The sequence below is a fragment of the Myotis yumanensis genome, unplaced genomic scaffold, assembly GCF_028538775.1.
Source record: "Myotis yumanensis isolate MYYU_CA2020_CCGP unplaced genomic scaffold, mMyoYum1.0.hap1 SCAF_3, whole genome shotgun sequence".
NCBI lineage: Eukaryota > Metazoa > Chordata > Mammalia > Chiroptera > Vespertilionidae > Myotis > Myotis yumanensis.
In genome coordinates this window covers 121,181,528-121,197,976 of record NW_027223754.1, presented here as the reverse complement: position 1 = coordinate 121,197,976, position 16,449 = coordinate 121,181,528, and the positions used below count along the sequence as shown (strand labels likewise).

The following is a 16,449-nucleotide window of genomic DNA, read 5'->3' as shown; positions in this document are numbered from 1 at the left end:
GGGGTGGATAAGCTCCCGCGGCCATTGTGGGTTTGGGGAGGACTGAGTACAGAGCTGAGCCCCAGTTCAATGCCTCGGTCCCTGGTGCTTTATTCTGCAGCCATGCCGGCTTGGGCTCTGAGGTCTCGGCACACTAGCCTCTGTACACAGAAAGGAGCCCTCTTCCCCCAAGTCTGCAGTGTGCTGACCTGCAAAGTGCCAGGAGAAAGAAGGTGGAGAAGCAGGAAGAGGCAGGCACTAGCAGGGGAGCCAGGCGCTGGGGGTTTTGGCATTTCTCTGCCACTCAAGCCAACTGTCCTGGTATCTGTCGGATCCTCTGCCTCTTCCTTACTCCCACCAGGGAGAACACACAATAACCACGTCACCGGTGCCATTCCGCCCAGGACTGAAAGGCTTCATTGGGATTCCACACGACTCCCCTGCTCCCACATGGTGACATTCAGCAAGTTGCATTCATTCTGTACAAAGCTGTTTGCTGAATAAAAGGACATAAGTTACCCATCCCCTTGGAGACTAAGAGCCTAAGCCACAGCATTCTCCAAGAAGCAGCCAGACAGGAAGGAAGCCTCTGGGAGGGGAAAGGGTGGGACCCCCAGCCCCTCCTCCAGTCCCCCCCCCATTGTTATGCCTGTGGGGGACAGGAAGAGGGGCTGAGCAGGCTGCCTCAGCGCTGCCCTGTGTCTGAGCATCATAGATGCAGTAACGTTTGCCTCCAGAATCAGGCCCTCGGGGCTCTTAGAAGCTGACCTCCCCATCCCTTTGTGTCCTACTTCCATAGAAGACATATTCCAAGAAGGAATGTATTCAACCGGGCTTCATTCGAGTAATAATAAAAGGCCTTCTGAGCTCAAAAGGTCCTGGCCATTCGTGTTTACCTGGAAAGGGCAATTTTGTGTTCTCTTAAGGAGAAACCAGCCACACTTTCCTCCTTTGTCCAAAGGAGATTATAGTATCTACCTCCTATGAATTAAATATTTTAGATGCATATAAAGTGTTTAACTCAGCACCCGATGCTTAGTAAATTCTTTTTTAAAAGTTACCTATTTCTGTTTTCTTTCCTACTTGAAAGCACAAGGCATTAGATACGCCCCACCATGAACCTACCTACCCCCACACACCCCACCCCCAACACAGGGACACCGCAGACTCCTCAGGTCTGGTTTGAACAGCAAGAACTTGTGGGCTTCTGGGGAAGGAAGGGACCATGCTGTGCTCTGAGGAAGTCCTCTGGGTACTGAGGACACAAGGGCAGTGGCCGCCCAGCAGCGGGAGCGGCAGTGGGAGCGAGAGAGCCCCAGGGATTGGGGTCCTTTGGGGCTGATAGCTTCTCCTGCTCAGTGTTCACATGGCTGGGAAACTCAGCTCTGCTCTATTTCCTTTCTGAAATGTTCACTTCAGCAGGTGTGAAGGCTGGTGAGCGGGGACGAGGGGTGCTGGCTGTCAGTGGTCTCTTCTCTGGCCCGGCCCGCGTGATCTTTGCAATGTGAACCTCATGCACATGGAGGGCATCGGTATCTGTCATTCCCAAGGAAGTGCCCGAAAAGGGCAGCTTTCGGTTTGAACTGCTAGAAGGAAGTTTCCTGAGTGTTCCTTCTCTCACTGTGTCTACTTCATTCTTTGTTAGATATTAAGAGTTTGACATTTCAGTTGGATTTCATTATTTAATTCCCACAGAAATGTGTTGGCCAGAGTGTAACAGATTTGTTCTTAGGGGACATTCAGAAATGAAGACAAGCTGTCTGTCACACTCAGCAGTCTGGAAGGCTCTGGCCTTTCGTCGCCAGGAAGGAAGGATTTGAGGACTTCCTGCCCTTAGTGCCCTGTGCAACCTCAGAACCGAGGCCTGGTCCCGAGGAATTCCACGAGGAGAGCCCGCAGGGCCCAGGCAGACCCTTATGTGTCTGGAGAAGGGTGGAGAGAGGCCTGGGGCAGAAAGGGACAGAGACTTTGGGGTGATCGCCACTGCTCTGAAAACTTGAGGCTGTCACCACCACAGGAATGGAAGGAGGGGGTCTCTTCTCAAAGTGATGTCTTGGGGTTTTATGGCCTTGACCTCTTACCTCTCCACTGCCTTTCCCCCATCCCCAACCACCCTCCCCCGCCCCACACACACACATAGATGAGAGATTCCCCCTAAGAGTAAAGAGTCATGAGCATTGAAGAGCCACTTACCCGTATGGAGATCTTGGGATCCTAAGTGTGGGGTGAATGAGTCCAGAGTTGAGACTCCTTTGGCTTGGCCACGTTATCACATAAACTGGGCTTTTACACAAAAATGAATATACCTACCACCCAGTTCCTTTCTGATTAGTCAGGCCCTAGCCCTGGAGGGGTCTCTCTTAATCTGTGTGTGATGTTCAGGTGTGGCGTAGACTGGCTACTCTGATGCGGGACTTTAGAAGAGGCTTCCTGGGAGTTACGATCTCCTGGGGTTTTAGGAGGATCGGCTGTGAATGAGCAGGCCTCAAAGCGTAATGATCACGGCTCACATATATGTATTAAGCATTTACTGTGTGCCAGCAGGCACTGTTCCAAGACCCGTACCATGCAAAACCTCATTTCATCTTCACAGCAACTCTGAGAGGTGAGTGCTGTCAAACTGTGCAAATGAATGGCCCGAGGAGCAGAGGGTGGGTAGCTTGTCCACAATCGATGGTTGAGATCTGAAGCCAGGCAGGATGGTTTCATAACCTGAGCTCTTAAGCCTACAACGTCCTACCGCTGCACTGCACCCCAAGAGAAGTGTGGGCCCCATGCCTTTATAGTCCCCGTCACACCCAGGTGTGACTCGTTGTACCAGAAGACCCCTTGCATGGTCAGGTAGTCCAGCCCCCTCATTTTACCAGGTGGAAATTGAGACCCAGAGAGAGGAAATGACTAGTCCCATGGCCAGTGGCAGAGAATTGAATGGAATCAGGTACTGTCCATTGACTCACCTTTATTTGCTATGCTCCGACCCTCTCATCTGAGAAGAAAGCAGAGCCGAAAAATTGATTCATAAATCTCAAGAAGTCTGAGCTAGATTCAGTTTCCTCTTTCTGGTATACGTATATTTTAAAGGGTCAGTGGATGAATGTCTGATGGTGTAATTTCAGGCAGAGTGAATTGCTGTTGAGGGGAGGGGTCTTAATGCCTATGCTAGAGGGAAGGAACTTCAAGTCCACTTAGTCACCTGGCATGTCAGTTCACACTTGGTCTCCAGGTACGTAATGGAAACTACCTTTATTAAGCTCTGTTATATACCAGGAACTCCCTTAAAACTCATAACCACCCTGCCCCTGAGGTGTTATAGGTATCAGCTCCATTCTACAAGTGGGGAAACTGAGGCACAGAGCGACTAAGTGATCGAACAGCTAACTGATAGAAACAAGATTCAAACCCAAGGGCATCTGACACCGAAGGCCTGGCTTCTCATTCCTCCCACTGTGACTGGCATAGAGCAGTGGTTCTCAAAGTGTGTTCCCCAGAACAGCAGCAGCCCCGGACACTTGTCAGCAACATCAGTTCTCAGACTCCACCCAGACCCAGTGCATCCGAAACTCTGGGGGCAGCAATTTGTGTGTTAATAAGCCCACCAGGTGATTCTGATGCCCACTCAAGTCTGAGAGCGACTGGCAAACAGATGCTGCCAGGCCCAGCAAAAGGGAAATCATCTCAGGCATCCACACTGGCTTCCAATGTGTTTGGATAGTTTATACTGAGTTCTGGTTCCTGAATCCTCAAGGTGTCACTGGCAGCCATCTCTTCTGAGGCCCCTCAAACGATTTTCTTTGTCCTCGTGTCATCACCAGGAGCACGGCAGATCCTCCTGCGTCCCCTTCCTTCTGCTCCATTTCCTTAGCCACATCGCACTTTCCCAAAGAGCCTTGACCTTTGTTGGGCACGTTGTGAGTTCCGTTAACAGAAATAACTCTCTGTGGATGGGGATATTTTTAATTGAATTGTGTGAGCCAAGAACTGCAGAAATAAAACCAGGGTTCCTGCATCCGTGGCTGTGGGTGGATTCGTTTCCCACCCTCATCCTGGAACCTGAAAGCAGTCTCCACCGGGAGCGCAGGTCCAGGTCTGCAGCTCAGGCAGCTCCTCCCCGCCTCGGCCTGCGCCTCACCTGCCAGATCTCTGCTGTCTGTTCTGCTGTCATTACCTAGTTTCAGCTCCCAACCAGTTCCTTTGTCTGTCAGACACTGTCTTGCTGTCATTAAAAAAGAAATCATTTTTGCCCTGGCTGGTTTGGCTCAATGGATAGAGTGTCGGCCTGTGGACTGAAGGGTGCCAAGTTTGACTCTGGTCAAGGGCACATGCCTGGGTTTCTGGCTCAATCCCCTATGGGGGACATGCAGGAGGCAACCAATCAATGATTCCCTCTCATCATGGGTGTTTCTATCTCTCTCTTTTCCTCTCCCTTCCTCTCTGAAATGAATAAATACATATTTTTAAAAAAGAAATCATTTTTGATCACACATCATGTGGATCTCCCTGTAACACAAACTGATTCCTGATTCCACGCATAGATCAGGGCTGAGCCATTTTATGTATGACTGTACCTCTTTACACAGGTGCAGGGGACATCTGTGCTGAGGTCCCCCCCCTCTTGTGGGCTACTTGCTGCAGCCCCTGCAGATACCCACAGGCGAGGGAGGCCTGCCCAGAAGGAGCCCCGCACTACTCCCACCGCACCGCCCATCAGCAGCACCTGCGAGGCAGGTCCAGACAAGCTCTGCGGGAAGCCCTCTAATTGCCCCCGGTGCCCTATCATCACTCACTCACTTGCATGTGCAGCTGACGGGGGAGGGAAGGACCTACACTCCACTCTGCCGCACTGCCTGCCGTATGGAACCCACGGGGCCATTTCCCTGGCAGCTTTTTCAACTGTCAGATCAGCTGCAGATGATTTTGCACAGCAAGCCGGTGAGCCCAGCCATCCTGGGTCACAGGGCAGAGCTTCCAAAGGTGCAGGCCACTGAACTCCTTCCCCAGCTGATCATGTTGCTCGAGGTCTTGTTCTTTCACTCAGTTGGTCTCTTACTCATTCACTCATCTTACAAGTGTTTGTTGGATTCATATTTGGACAGGGATGCCGAGATTCAGAGCACTGCCTCCTCCTGCAGGAGCACGTAGCCTGGTGGGAAGACGGGCAGCTAAATGTTAGGACATGGGCACAACTGCGGTGGTAGACAGAAGGCGTGCCCAGGGCCCAGTGGTGGTGGAGGAGTACTCCTGGAGAGACTGACAATTAAGCGGAGACTGCAAGGTTGGGGTTGGGTGGCAGGAAGGAAGAGCAGTGTGTGCAAAAGTGTGGAGGCATGATAGTGAGATGGTGCCAGTATGCCGAAGGGGCAGGGGAAGCTGGGAAGCTAACAGGGCCTGGCTTGCTTTGCTGAGAAACTCGGGTTTCTACAAGTGATGTGGGAAACCCGTGACAAAACGCAAGCAGAGGAGTGACAGGGCCAAATGATGTCCTAGCAGGATTGTTCTGGGAGATTATTTGGAGGCAACGAGTCTGGTTAGGAGGCTATTGCAGTCACGCTGTGGAGGGAAATGATGCCCTAAATCTCAGCAGTGGCCTTGGGGAGGGTAGGAGTCGGTGCAGCCAGAGGCATGGCGAAGCAGGGCCTGGTGGCAGTGTAGAGGGACGAAGAGGCCAGATCCCAGTGGACAGCCTCCCGAGCTGTTGAGAATTCAGAACACTCAGTCTTTGATATGAATATGTTTGTGTACAGTACAGTGATATGTGCAAATTATACTAAATAACGTGCATGTAGTTTCAGTTTTGGGGGGAGGGGAATGCTGAGTTTGGGACTTTAATCTGAAGAATTCCTGAAATCAGACATTGTCAAATATTTACTGGAACAAGTTAAAATAATAAATACCAAGTAAAACATAAAACATATACAACCTGACTTCTCTGCAAGAGATGCTAGCACAACCTCTGGCCATGTGAGTACTGCCCATGACTGTCATTCAGACAAGAGCACCCAGATTCAGACAGCAGGCAGGACTCAAAAGGGGGCTGGTTACGCCCTGGCTGGTGCTGCTAGATGGTTAGAGCTTCGGCCCATAGAGAGGAAAGAGTAACCTGAGGGAGGGTGGTATGGTGGAAGCAAGAGAGGAGTGTTTTAAGAATGGAGTGATTAACCATGTTGATGCTGCCAAGAGGCTGGTGGAACGTGGACAGAAGTTGGTGCCATTGGACATGGCAGCACGGCGGCCCTGACAAGAGAAGTGTTAGTGGAATACTGTGGGTAGGAGCGTGGCTGGAGCCGGGCGAAAGTGAATGGGGTTGAGAAAGTGGAGACAGCATGGAAGGGACGCCTTCTGGAAGTTCGGCTCTAAAGAGGAATAGAGAAAAGAGTAGTTTCTAGAGAGCAAAGAAGGGTCAAAGCAGGGCTTTAATTTGTAAAATAGAAAATAAAATAATTTACTAATGAGAATCTAGTAGAGAGGGGAAAATTGATACTGTATGAAAGAACATCTCAAACTTAATGTGTCCAAAACTCCCTGTCTCCTCCAGCATCTGTGTCACCCTGTCATCAACTCATCCTAAAAAATGAGCAACAGGCCCCCGGGTGCCAAGCCAGAGCTGAGACTCATCATTGACTCCTGTTCCCTCACTTCCCACATCCCCTCCATCACCTGGTGCATCTGTTCTGCCTCTACGATGTATCTCAGGTTGTCCATTCAGCGTGTCTCCCCTGCTTCCGCCTCAGCCCAAACTCTACCCTCTCTAACTCAGACCTCTGCAGTAGTGTCCTAGCTGAGCCCCTCCCTTGTTCTTGGTTCCCTGCCCTCCTTTTGCTGTTCATTCTCTTCCCAACAGCCAGAGAAGCCTTCTTACAGCAAACTGGATCTTATCAGACCTCTGATCATACCCTTCCATTGTCTCCTATAGCGTTCAGTATAAACTCCAAAATCCTTCTTGCAACTCACAGAGCTCTTAACCGGTCGGGCCCCTGCCCATCTTCCCAGCCCCACAGTCTGCCATTCTCCATTCTCCATTCTCCCCTTTACTCTCCACATTGCAGCCGCATTGACCCTTTCTAGGTCCTTGAGACTTCTTTCCTACCGCAGGGCCTTGGCATGTGCTTTCCCCACTCTGCCTCCAAGCTCTCTCCCACCCTCCTCTTCCCTTGGTCAGCTCCTACTCATCTTCCAATCTCAGCTCAAATGTCATGTCCTCAAGGAGGCCTTTCTGAACACACCAGTATAAAATATGTCTCCTTCGTCCTCTCATGGAACCTGTCTTTACCTACATACGACTGATCACAATTATAATGAAATAATTATTTCAAACTCCATTTGTTTCTTTCATCAGGACAGGATCTGTGTTTGTGTTGTCTGCACTTACATCAGGTCCTTAGCACAGTGTCTGGCACACAGGAGACACTCAATGCATATTTGTTGGAAGGAAGGGAAGGAAAAGAGGGAAGGACTGAGGGAGGGAGAGAGGGGAGAAGAAGGGAGTGAGGGAAAGATGGAGGGCAGACCAGAAAGGGGAAGGTGGGAGGGCAAGGATTTAGCCCCTGCAGTGGGGCTGTGTGCCCAAGCGAGCTCTGAAACTGCAGGGTAGTCACACAGCCTCATGCTGACTGCATGAGAAGTGGCTCCTCACACATGACTCTATGGCTGTGGCCAGTTGTCCCCCCTGGTCCCGTCATAGCTCCCATCAGGCACCTGGGTAAGGGAGCAGCCCCAAGGGAGAGACACATTAGCATCAGACATCGGGAGGGGGAGGGGCAGGTTTGCCTGGCCCTGGAGATGCTGGCGAGGAATTAGATGCCAGCTCTCCTATGAGCGTCACTTTCCTGTATGTAATAAAAATGACAGGATAATTAACATCGCACAGGATTGAGGAGATTGTCATTGTGCACTTAGTGAGGCACTGAGAGCAGTGCTCAGTAAGTGAGAGCACAGAGGCGCTTCTCCACTAGTGTTAGGACCCCCTGTGAAGTGGAAAGGGCCCAGGGGTGCGGAGAGGCTCACAAGCAGGAAGCCAGACACCTGCTCTTCCTAGTGGTGGGAGCATGGAGCAAGCCTCTTTGGGGTCTCAGTTTTGCCTTCTGTAAAATGGGGAGATCATACATCAAAAAATACCACCCAGAAACATGTGATATTTTCCACCTTAAAGATGATCTAAGAGAAGAAGTGGTAGTTGGTTGTCCTGGGTGGAGGCAGCAGAATGGATTTGGAAAACTGTCAACAATCTGCTCCTCACAAGAATTCGAGGGTGGCAAAGAGGACAGGGAGAGGGAGATTCTAAGTGCTGATAGATACTGCAAAATAAGAGAAGTGATGGAAAAGGTGAGAGGAGAGGAGAGATAGCAGAAGTCAAGGTGCAGGCCCACGCTTCTACTTTGGAGGTGAGAAAGCAATCAAACTGTGGGGACGGGCGAGGATTATGGGCAATCCCAGGATGACAGAGACCCCAGAGGTGAGGTCCCACCAGAGCAGGGTTGTTAGAGAGCACAGCCACCTGCCCCAGGAGGCACAGGCCCACCAGGAAGGCAAGTGATGGTTCTCTGGGAGGCGTGGGGAGAAGTAGTCATCCTGAGCTGTATTCCAAAGCCAGCCGGAAATGGTGCCTCTCCTGCCATCCCAGAGCTTCTGCAGAGCCATAGAGACTGGCTGAGTCCTTGTCAGAGATTGTCAGATTGGGAGGTCACCTGGCCCCACGCCAGCTCCGCAGAGAGGAAAACGTTTGTCTGCTGGAGGTAATAGCGCCTTTCCCCCCTGCAGCACGGCTTCTTGCTGCCATCTGGGGGTTTCGCAGAAAACACTGATATTTCCCCCCCTGGGATCCGAGAATGCCAGGACACGAGCTACCCATTAACCACTGCGGCCCCGTGGAGGCAGCGGCAGGGAGGAAGCATGAATGTCTGTGTGGTGGGGACTGCCTCTGTCTGTACCTCCATCGTCCCCCCTCAGCACCCCCACTGCAAAGGCAGCCCCTGAGAACTGATGGGGACACATGTGCCCCCACGAGCTGCTGCCTGTTGGCCTGTGAGTTGCTGGACTCACATTTTAAAAGCTTCTACATGGGCCAGATCCCCCTACCCGTGCACTCAGCTCAGCTATTAGTTTTAATTTTTAAAGAATCTTTGAAGGATGCTGATTCCCAGGCCTTGCCTCCAGATATTCTAGTCGGTAGATCTGGGGTAGGGTTCAGGGATTGACATTTAACAAGCCTCCTTCCGCGGGGTTTTCAAAGGTGTGAGATACAGAGACTGTCTGCCCCACGGCCCAGGTGTCTTCTGAAGTCATCATCCCCGTGGCAGTGACTGATTTATGTAGCGCTCCCCATCGTGGCTGGTGTTTCCACCAGCTGCGTCTCTGTCCCAGTCCTTGACTCGCAGGCTCTGGGCTCATTACCGGAGCTTTTAGCTGCAGCCCTGAGAGCGAGTGAGCCGGCTTCGTGTCACCTGAGTGAAGGGCTGGAAACTAGGCCATCGTGCTTGGCTGAGCAGATCCCACCCTCTCCCAGCTGCTCCACCGCCTCCTCTGTCCACTGCGCACAGTGCCTGGGCCTCTGGGCACCCACCCTCCTCCTCAGGGGTGAGGCCTGGACCAGAGTGGGGTACCAGAGGACACATGCACAGAGGCTCTGGAGGGGACACTGTGAGGGGTGCACTGTGCCAGGACCTCAGAGGCCTGCAGAGAGAGGTCAGGGCCGGGTGAGGAGTAGGTAGATGGACCACAGGGACAAGTGGTCCTGGGGGGCACCCAGATGCCAGACCAGGGGAGCCAGGGGCCATTCTGGGGTCCACCAGGGAGGCAGGCCCCACAGGCAGGGTTGGCCAAGCTGGGGTTCAGTGCCCTTCCCCTTGGCCTTGCAAGAGTCAGGATGGGAGTCCCTGGCGAGAGAGGCTGCAATGTGTCCCGCCCCCCTGTCCCCCACCCACTGCCACTTCACACCGAGGCCCACCAGGTCCCGTCTTTGCTGTTTTCCTCCCCTCATTGCCTCTGTCTTGTCCTGTCGTTGTCTCCTCTTCCTCCTCCACCTCCACCTCTCCTGCCTCCCTCCCCCCGCCTTCATCCCCCTCCCCCTCTTTTTCTCCCCTTGCTTTTGTTTTTCTCTTGTTCTCTCTCTCCCCCTTGTCTGTCTCTCTCTCTCTTCATCTCCTTGCCTCTCTTTGTGTGTCTCTCTCCCTCTGCATCTCACTCCTTGTTCTCTCTGTCTCTCTCACTGACTCTGTGTCCTCTGTATCTCTGTCTCCTCCCTTCTATTCCTCCCTCCCTGTCCTGTCTGGTTCGCCTCTTCCTGACAGCGGCATCCCTGTATGGCTCAATCGTGCTGGATTTATAACACCTGACCAGGCGGGGCTACAGGGACATGCAGATGTGGGCCCCATGATGCTGATCTCAGAGCTCACGTTCCACTGGGTAGGGATCAGGGAGGAGACAACAAGAGCTGCCAAGAAATCAGGCTGAACCTGGAGGGCCTACTACCCAGTTGTCCGTCTCAAATGCTCAGACACTGACGTTGCCAGTTCTCATGCTTGGGCCAAATTCTTGCCTCCCGCTCCCAGCCCCACCCTCTGACTCACTATCCAGATGGACAAGCCTGAGAGAAGGCTGGGTTTGACCAAGCTGAGGACAGGCTCCCAGCGTGAGATGGCCATCCTCCTTGCCCTAGAGGGTGGGGGAAGGACAGCCCCTACCAGCCCTTCCCTCTGGGGAAGTCCTTGGTGCTCTCTTCCCTTTGGTTCCCCTGAAAGGAGTGGGGGGAGCCAATCCATGACCACCACCACGTGGGCATCTCCCCTTTCTTTCTCCTAAACATTGACAGCAGAGCCGGGGTAGGCGGGATCTCTGCACAAACATCAGACTCAACACCGGAGCCAGGATGATGGTGGGAGTGGTGTCTGCTCAGGGCTCATCCCTCCGCTCAGGCAGCCACTCTCCTGAGCCCTTTGGCATGCTGGGCCCTGAGCCACACACTGGACTCGAGCCCGCCATGGACTGGCAGACAGCAGTGAGGGGACATTGATGCCTGGGGTCCTGACCCTGTGGCTGGGTCTCCAGGGGCTGTGGGAGCAGAGAGAGGGCTGCTCACCTCCAGAGGGCAGCGAGGGGCTGGGTATAGAATGATCGGGAGAGAGGATTGGAGTAGAGCATGGGTGCCGAAGTGGAAGAATCAGCTCCAAGAGCCTTGTTAGCATGTGTAAGCTCAAGGAGAATTAGGTCTGCGCTGAGCCAGGCCTAGATTCCCGCCTTGCTCTCACAGCCCAGGGGACAGGCTCCCCAAAAGAGGACAAGCATGACCCAGTGGACAGGAGGCATGACCCCAGGAGCAGCCCAAGTCAAAAGATGAGACTGCCTCATGGGGGTGATTGGCACGTGCCCCCCCTCACTTCCTCCTCTCCCACACACCTAAGGGGAACATCAGAGGCAAACTCTCCAAGGTTAGAGGTGGCATTAAGAGATGGGGGGGCCCTTGGGGAGCAGGACTCTGACCTCCTTCTTCTCAGAAGAAACTGAGGCTCCAAGTGGTGAGTCTGTGAACTAAAGTCACAAAAGATTCAGTGCGGGGCCCAGGCCCAGGGTGGCTGTGCTTTCCACACTGTCCCCTCCCACATTAAGATGATATATCATTTCCTCCCAGTGGCCACAGCTCCCCTGAGCGCTGGGGCTCCTTGGCTGCAAAGGAAGGACCTGGGAGCGCATGGGAGGGCGGTGCAGGAGAGGGTCCCCTCACCAGAAACCCCAATGGGACCTGGAAGAGGAAGCGAGGGAGACATGCACGCTCCCAGCAGGTCTCTGAAGACTAGGAGAGTGAATTGCATGTCTTAAACCTTCATCTGCGTCTGAGACGCTCTGAGTTTGAGAAGAAAGGACCTGGGCTTTGGAGGTTCAGCCTCTTCCTAGCTCTGTGGCCTTGGGCAACCTGCTGCCCTCTCTGGGCCTCAGGTTCTTAGCTGTGAAGTGGAGACAACAGTCAGCCATCTGCCTCACAGACCATTGTGTTAGATGAAGGTCTGGGAAAGCGTCTCAGGTTATTAAAGGGAGCCCCTCAGGGTGAGTAAGGCCTGGGAGGTCCCAGGGAGCAAAGTGGCTCCCTCACCCCAGCAGGGTGGGGTCCTCCAGCCACTGGTGGCTGCACCTTTCTCAGCTCCAGTGCGAAGGGGGAGTGTGGGGCCAACCTTTCCTCATGTCCTCCTCCCGCCGCCTCAGCTGCGTGGTGGATGAGATGGACTTCTCGGGCATGGAGCTGGACGAGGCCCTGCGCAAGTTCCAGGCGCACATCCGCGTGCAGGGGGAGGCCCAGAAGGTGGAGCGGCTGATAGAGGCCTTCAGGTAGGACCCCCTCTGCAGCCCCTCCCTCATACACTTCAGAACACACACCTGGGGAGGTTGGGTGGGGAAGGAGAGCTGCTGTGGGCCTGGGGGCTGGGAGAAGCCCTCCTGGTGAGGTGGGAGAGGTGGGCTAGATAGAAAGGAGGAAGGGAGAGAAAAGGGATAGAGCCCTCGAGCTCTCCAAGCTGGAACAGCGCTGGACTCTCGGGGCCTGCGTGCATTTCACTCATCCCACAACAAGCAAATCTTTAATGAACATCAGTGCAAGGTTGGTGTGGTGGGATCTGTGGCTGTTTGACACCTGCCCTGTCCCCTCAGAGGGGAAGAGGACCAGGCTGCGGGGTGTGAGGGGCTGTGGGGTGGGGGGCGGGGGGCGAGGGGAAGGGAGCTGCCCGGACCTAAGGCCTGCAGAGAGCCTAATTCCTGCCCCCACAGTCCCCCTTGCTGGAGGGAAGGTTGGGGAGAGGCCTCAGCCCCCGCTCTGTGTCCCCCACCACAGCCAGCGCTACTGCATGTGCAACCCCGAGGTGGTGCAGCAATTCCACAACCCTGACACCATCTTCATCCTGGCCTTCGCCATCATCCTCCTCAACACCGACATGTACAGCCCCAACATTAAGCCTGACCGGAAGATGATGCTGGAGGATTTCATCCGAAACCTTCGAGGTGAGGAGGTGGGGGCAGTAGGGTGGATGAGGCCACTGCTCCCGCCTGTCCTGCTCAGTATTAATTCTGTGAGTCTGAGCCCAATTGTAGATTGTCACTCAGCAGCCAAGGGCACTGGACGCTGCTCTCTGGGCCTGGTCATGCATAGCAGGGAAAGTTGCCTGCATGCCAGGCACTGGGGAGTTTCCAGGAGGCACTGCCACTGCCCTGTACCAAGCAGCAAGGGCCCGTGGGCAATGTCCCTTGCCCTGCATGGACTGTCCTCCATTGGTTGACCTCTAAGCCCCTGGCACCAAAGCTACTGCCTAGGTGGCACCAGCCCTTCCCACTTCATAGCTTCTGAGGTCTCTTCGGCCTTGGGTCCGTTTAAGTCAGCCCTGCAGATCGGGAATGGCATCTGCCAGCCAAGTCCTCTTCTAACTGATGCGGTACCCTACCTGGCAGGGTCTGGTGGGCGCACAATTGATTTTTTCTTTTTTTTAGCATTTTAAAAATAAAAGTTATGCACAAACATAATTTAATAAAGTCAAATAATTCTACAAGGCTTACTAAAAATATCAGTCCCTGCTCCTATCGCCACTCTCCTTCCTTAGGGGCAACCACTGTCATTTCCCCCTCTTTCTTGTGTTTCCTGTATGTCAGTGGTCGGCAAACTGCGGCTCCCGAGCCACATGCGGCTCTTTGGCCCCTTGAGTGTGGCCACAAAGTTTCAACGCACGTGGTATTTTGTGGAAGAGCCACACTTAAGGGGCCGCAGTTTGCCGACCACTGCTCTATATCATTAAAGCACATGCTTCCTTCTGCTTCTTTTTCCTTATTCCTTTTTTTATTGGTAAAAAATGCATACTGTAAGGCTTATACCAGTAAATCTAAAATCTTTATGAATGTTTATATTCCTGTACAGCTATGTAATCACACCCAGATCTAAATATAGATCACTGTCCTCACCTCGGAACATTCTCCGATGTTCTGTTCCATTCAATACCCCTGCCCTTGAGTAACAACTCCTCTGACCTCCCATCACCATTGCCAAGTTGTGCCAGTTCTGGAATTTCATATGAACGGGATTACACAGTACATATATTTTGGTATGCGGTTTCTTTCACACTCTGCTACTTATTCATTTTAGAAAAAATTTTAAGTGTTATCTATTAATTTCTGTCTTAGTCTGTTCAGGCTGCTAAAACAAAATACCACAGTCTGGGTGGATTACAAACAACAGACTTATTTCTCACAGTTCTGGAGACTGGAAGTCCAAGGTCAAGGCACAAGCAGACTCAGTGTCTGGTGAGAACCCACGCCCTGGTTCTAGCTGATGCTTCTCGCTGTGTCCTCGCAGGTGGAAGGAGCAAGGGAGTCTGTGGGGTCTCTCTCATAGGTGCACTGATACCGTTCATGAGAACTCCAGCCTCGTGCCTTAAGCACCTTCTGAAGGCCCTGCCCCTAATACCTTTGGGCATTAGGATTTCAGCATATGAATTTGACAGGTTCATAAACATTCAGACATACAGTGGAATAAAAGGAGTTAGCCCTCTTTCATTTACCTTCACTAACCCATTCCCACTAAAATTATGTCACAACCCCATGCATCATTTGTAGCATCATATTTGTGATGTCATTGTTTATATTAAACACAACCCAAAGCTGAGTAAACACAATACAAAGCTGAGTTTTGAAGTATATAATGATTACAAATCCTTTCTATTTCTATTTTCCTTGGAGTGAATACTTGTATTCTTTGTCCATTTGTTTAGCTCTTCGTGTACCTGCCATTAATTCATCTCCAAACTCTTCACCTCAAGTGTCAAGTTCCTCTAAACACATTGAGCCCCAGCAGATATTCCCTGAGTTTCATATTCTGGGAGCTGTGTCTCCTGGGGCCTCTAGTTCTGTTCTAGTCTGGACAGCTGCACGGCTGTCATTCTGATATCTCTTTTCACCATCGTCTGGGGATCCTCACCTTGCTCCTGTGTTAGATTTCTGTTGCCTAGATTTCATAGCTTCCTCTTTGAGAGAGAAAAGGTACACTTTTTTCCCCCAGAAAAAAGGTACACTGGTGGCAAACTTTTTGAGAACTTGTATGTCTGAATACTAGTATATCTTTTTCTATCTTTACTCTTTTTTTTAAGTAAATAGGATTAACTCCAACACTTTTTTAAAAAATATATTTTCATTGATTTCATAGAGGAAGGGAGAGGGAGAGAGAGATAGAAGCATCAATGCAGAGAGTGAATCATTGATCGGCTGCCTCCTGCATGCCCCACACTGGAGATTGAACCCACAACCCAGGTATGTGCCCTGGCTGGGAATCAAACCATGACCTCCTGGTTCATATGTTGATGCTCAACCACCGAGCCATGCCAGCCGGGCTTCTATCTTCACTCTTGATTGGCAATCTGCTTGGGAATAGGATTACAGATTGGAAACATTAAACGCTGAATTTTGAAGGCGTTGCTCCATTGTCTTTTTTCTCTCTCTCTCAGATTATATTTTTATTGGGATTGTTTTAAAAATCAGAGATGACAGTGATGTTAGACTCCCAGTAAGTCCCCTTCCAATGAGGAACTATTAAGAACAGAAATTGACATTTCTAGAAAGCAGCTTTATTTTTATTCCATAAGAAACTTTTAAAATTTTTTTTCTTTATTGATTAAGGTATTATATATGTGTCCTTTAACTGACAATGCTAACACTGCCATTCCAATTCCTGACCTTTTGCTATTATTTTTTCTTGCTCTCTCTGAAAAGTTATAGGTTCTTCTCTTTGTCCTTTCTGTTCTGAATTTTCATGAAGGTGTACCTTGTGGGGTGTGTGTGTGTGTGTGTGTGTGTGTGTGCGTGTGTTTTAAATCTATTGTACTAGGCACTGTGTTGTTTCTTCAATCTAGAAACACAAGCCCTCCACTTGTGGGAAGTTTTCTAAATATTGTATTTGCTCATTTCACCATCCATTTTCTCTGTCCTCTTTTTCTGGAATTCTTATTACTCAGATGTTAGATCTCATACTTTGATCTTTTAATGTTTATAGTTTTCTACCTGCCATCTTTGTCTTCTAGTTGACTTTCTTGAAGATATCCTTACCTTTCAAGTCTCTTACTAAGTTTTCCGTTTCTGTTGTCATACTTTTCATTTTAAATAACTCCTTTTTTGTTCTCTAAATGTTCTTCCTCCATAGCATTATATTCTTGTTTTGTAGATGCAATATCTTCTTATATATCTCTGAAGACATTAATGATATATTTTTATTTGCTTGTTTCAGTTTCTTCCTGCTTGCCTCTACTTCTTCTGGCTTCTGTTTTCTGCTTTCCCATACTTCTTTCTCATATATAGTTGATGAATGGTTGTCCATTTATATTTAAGAGTGAGCCACTAAACAGCTGATTAAATATTCTGTGAGTACAGGCGGGCTGCTGAATGGTGGACTAATCATAGGGTGCTTTAGTTGAGCTGTTTCATTGGGGGACCCCTACTGCAGTACCTTTAGATGTTTTC

The 16,449-nt window shown here is 51.1% G+C and overlaps 1 protein-coding gene across 9 annotated transcripts in view; it reads left to right on the top strand.

Annotated features, from left to right (window-relative positions):
• The window catches only part of IQSEC3 (IQ motif and Sec7 domain ArfGEF 3), a 112,469-nt gene that overhangs the window by 77,727 nt on the left and 18,293 nt on the right, over positions 1 to 16,449 (top strand). For all 9 annotated transcript variants that reach the window (XM_070409519.1, XM_070409518.1, XM_070409517.1 and 6 more), the window contains 2 exons: positions 12,169 to 12,291; positions 12,791 to 12,957. In XM_070409519.1, the coding sequence (XP_070265620.1) occupies positions 12,169 to 12,291; positions 12,791 to 12,957 (290 nt within the window). The remainder of the gene's footprint in view (positions 1 to 12,168; positions 12,292 to 12,790; positions 12,958 to 16,449) is intronic.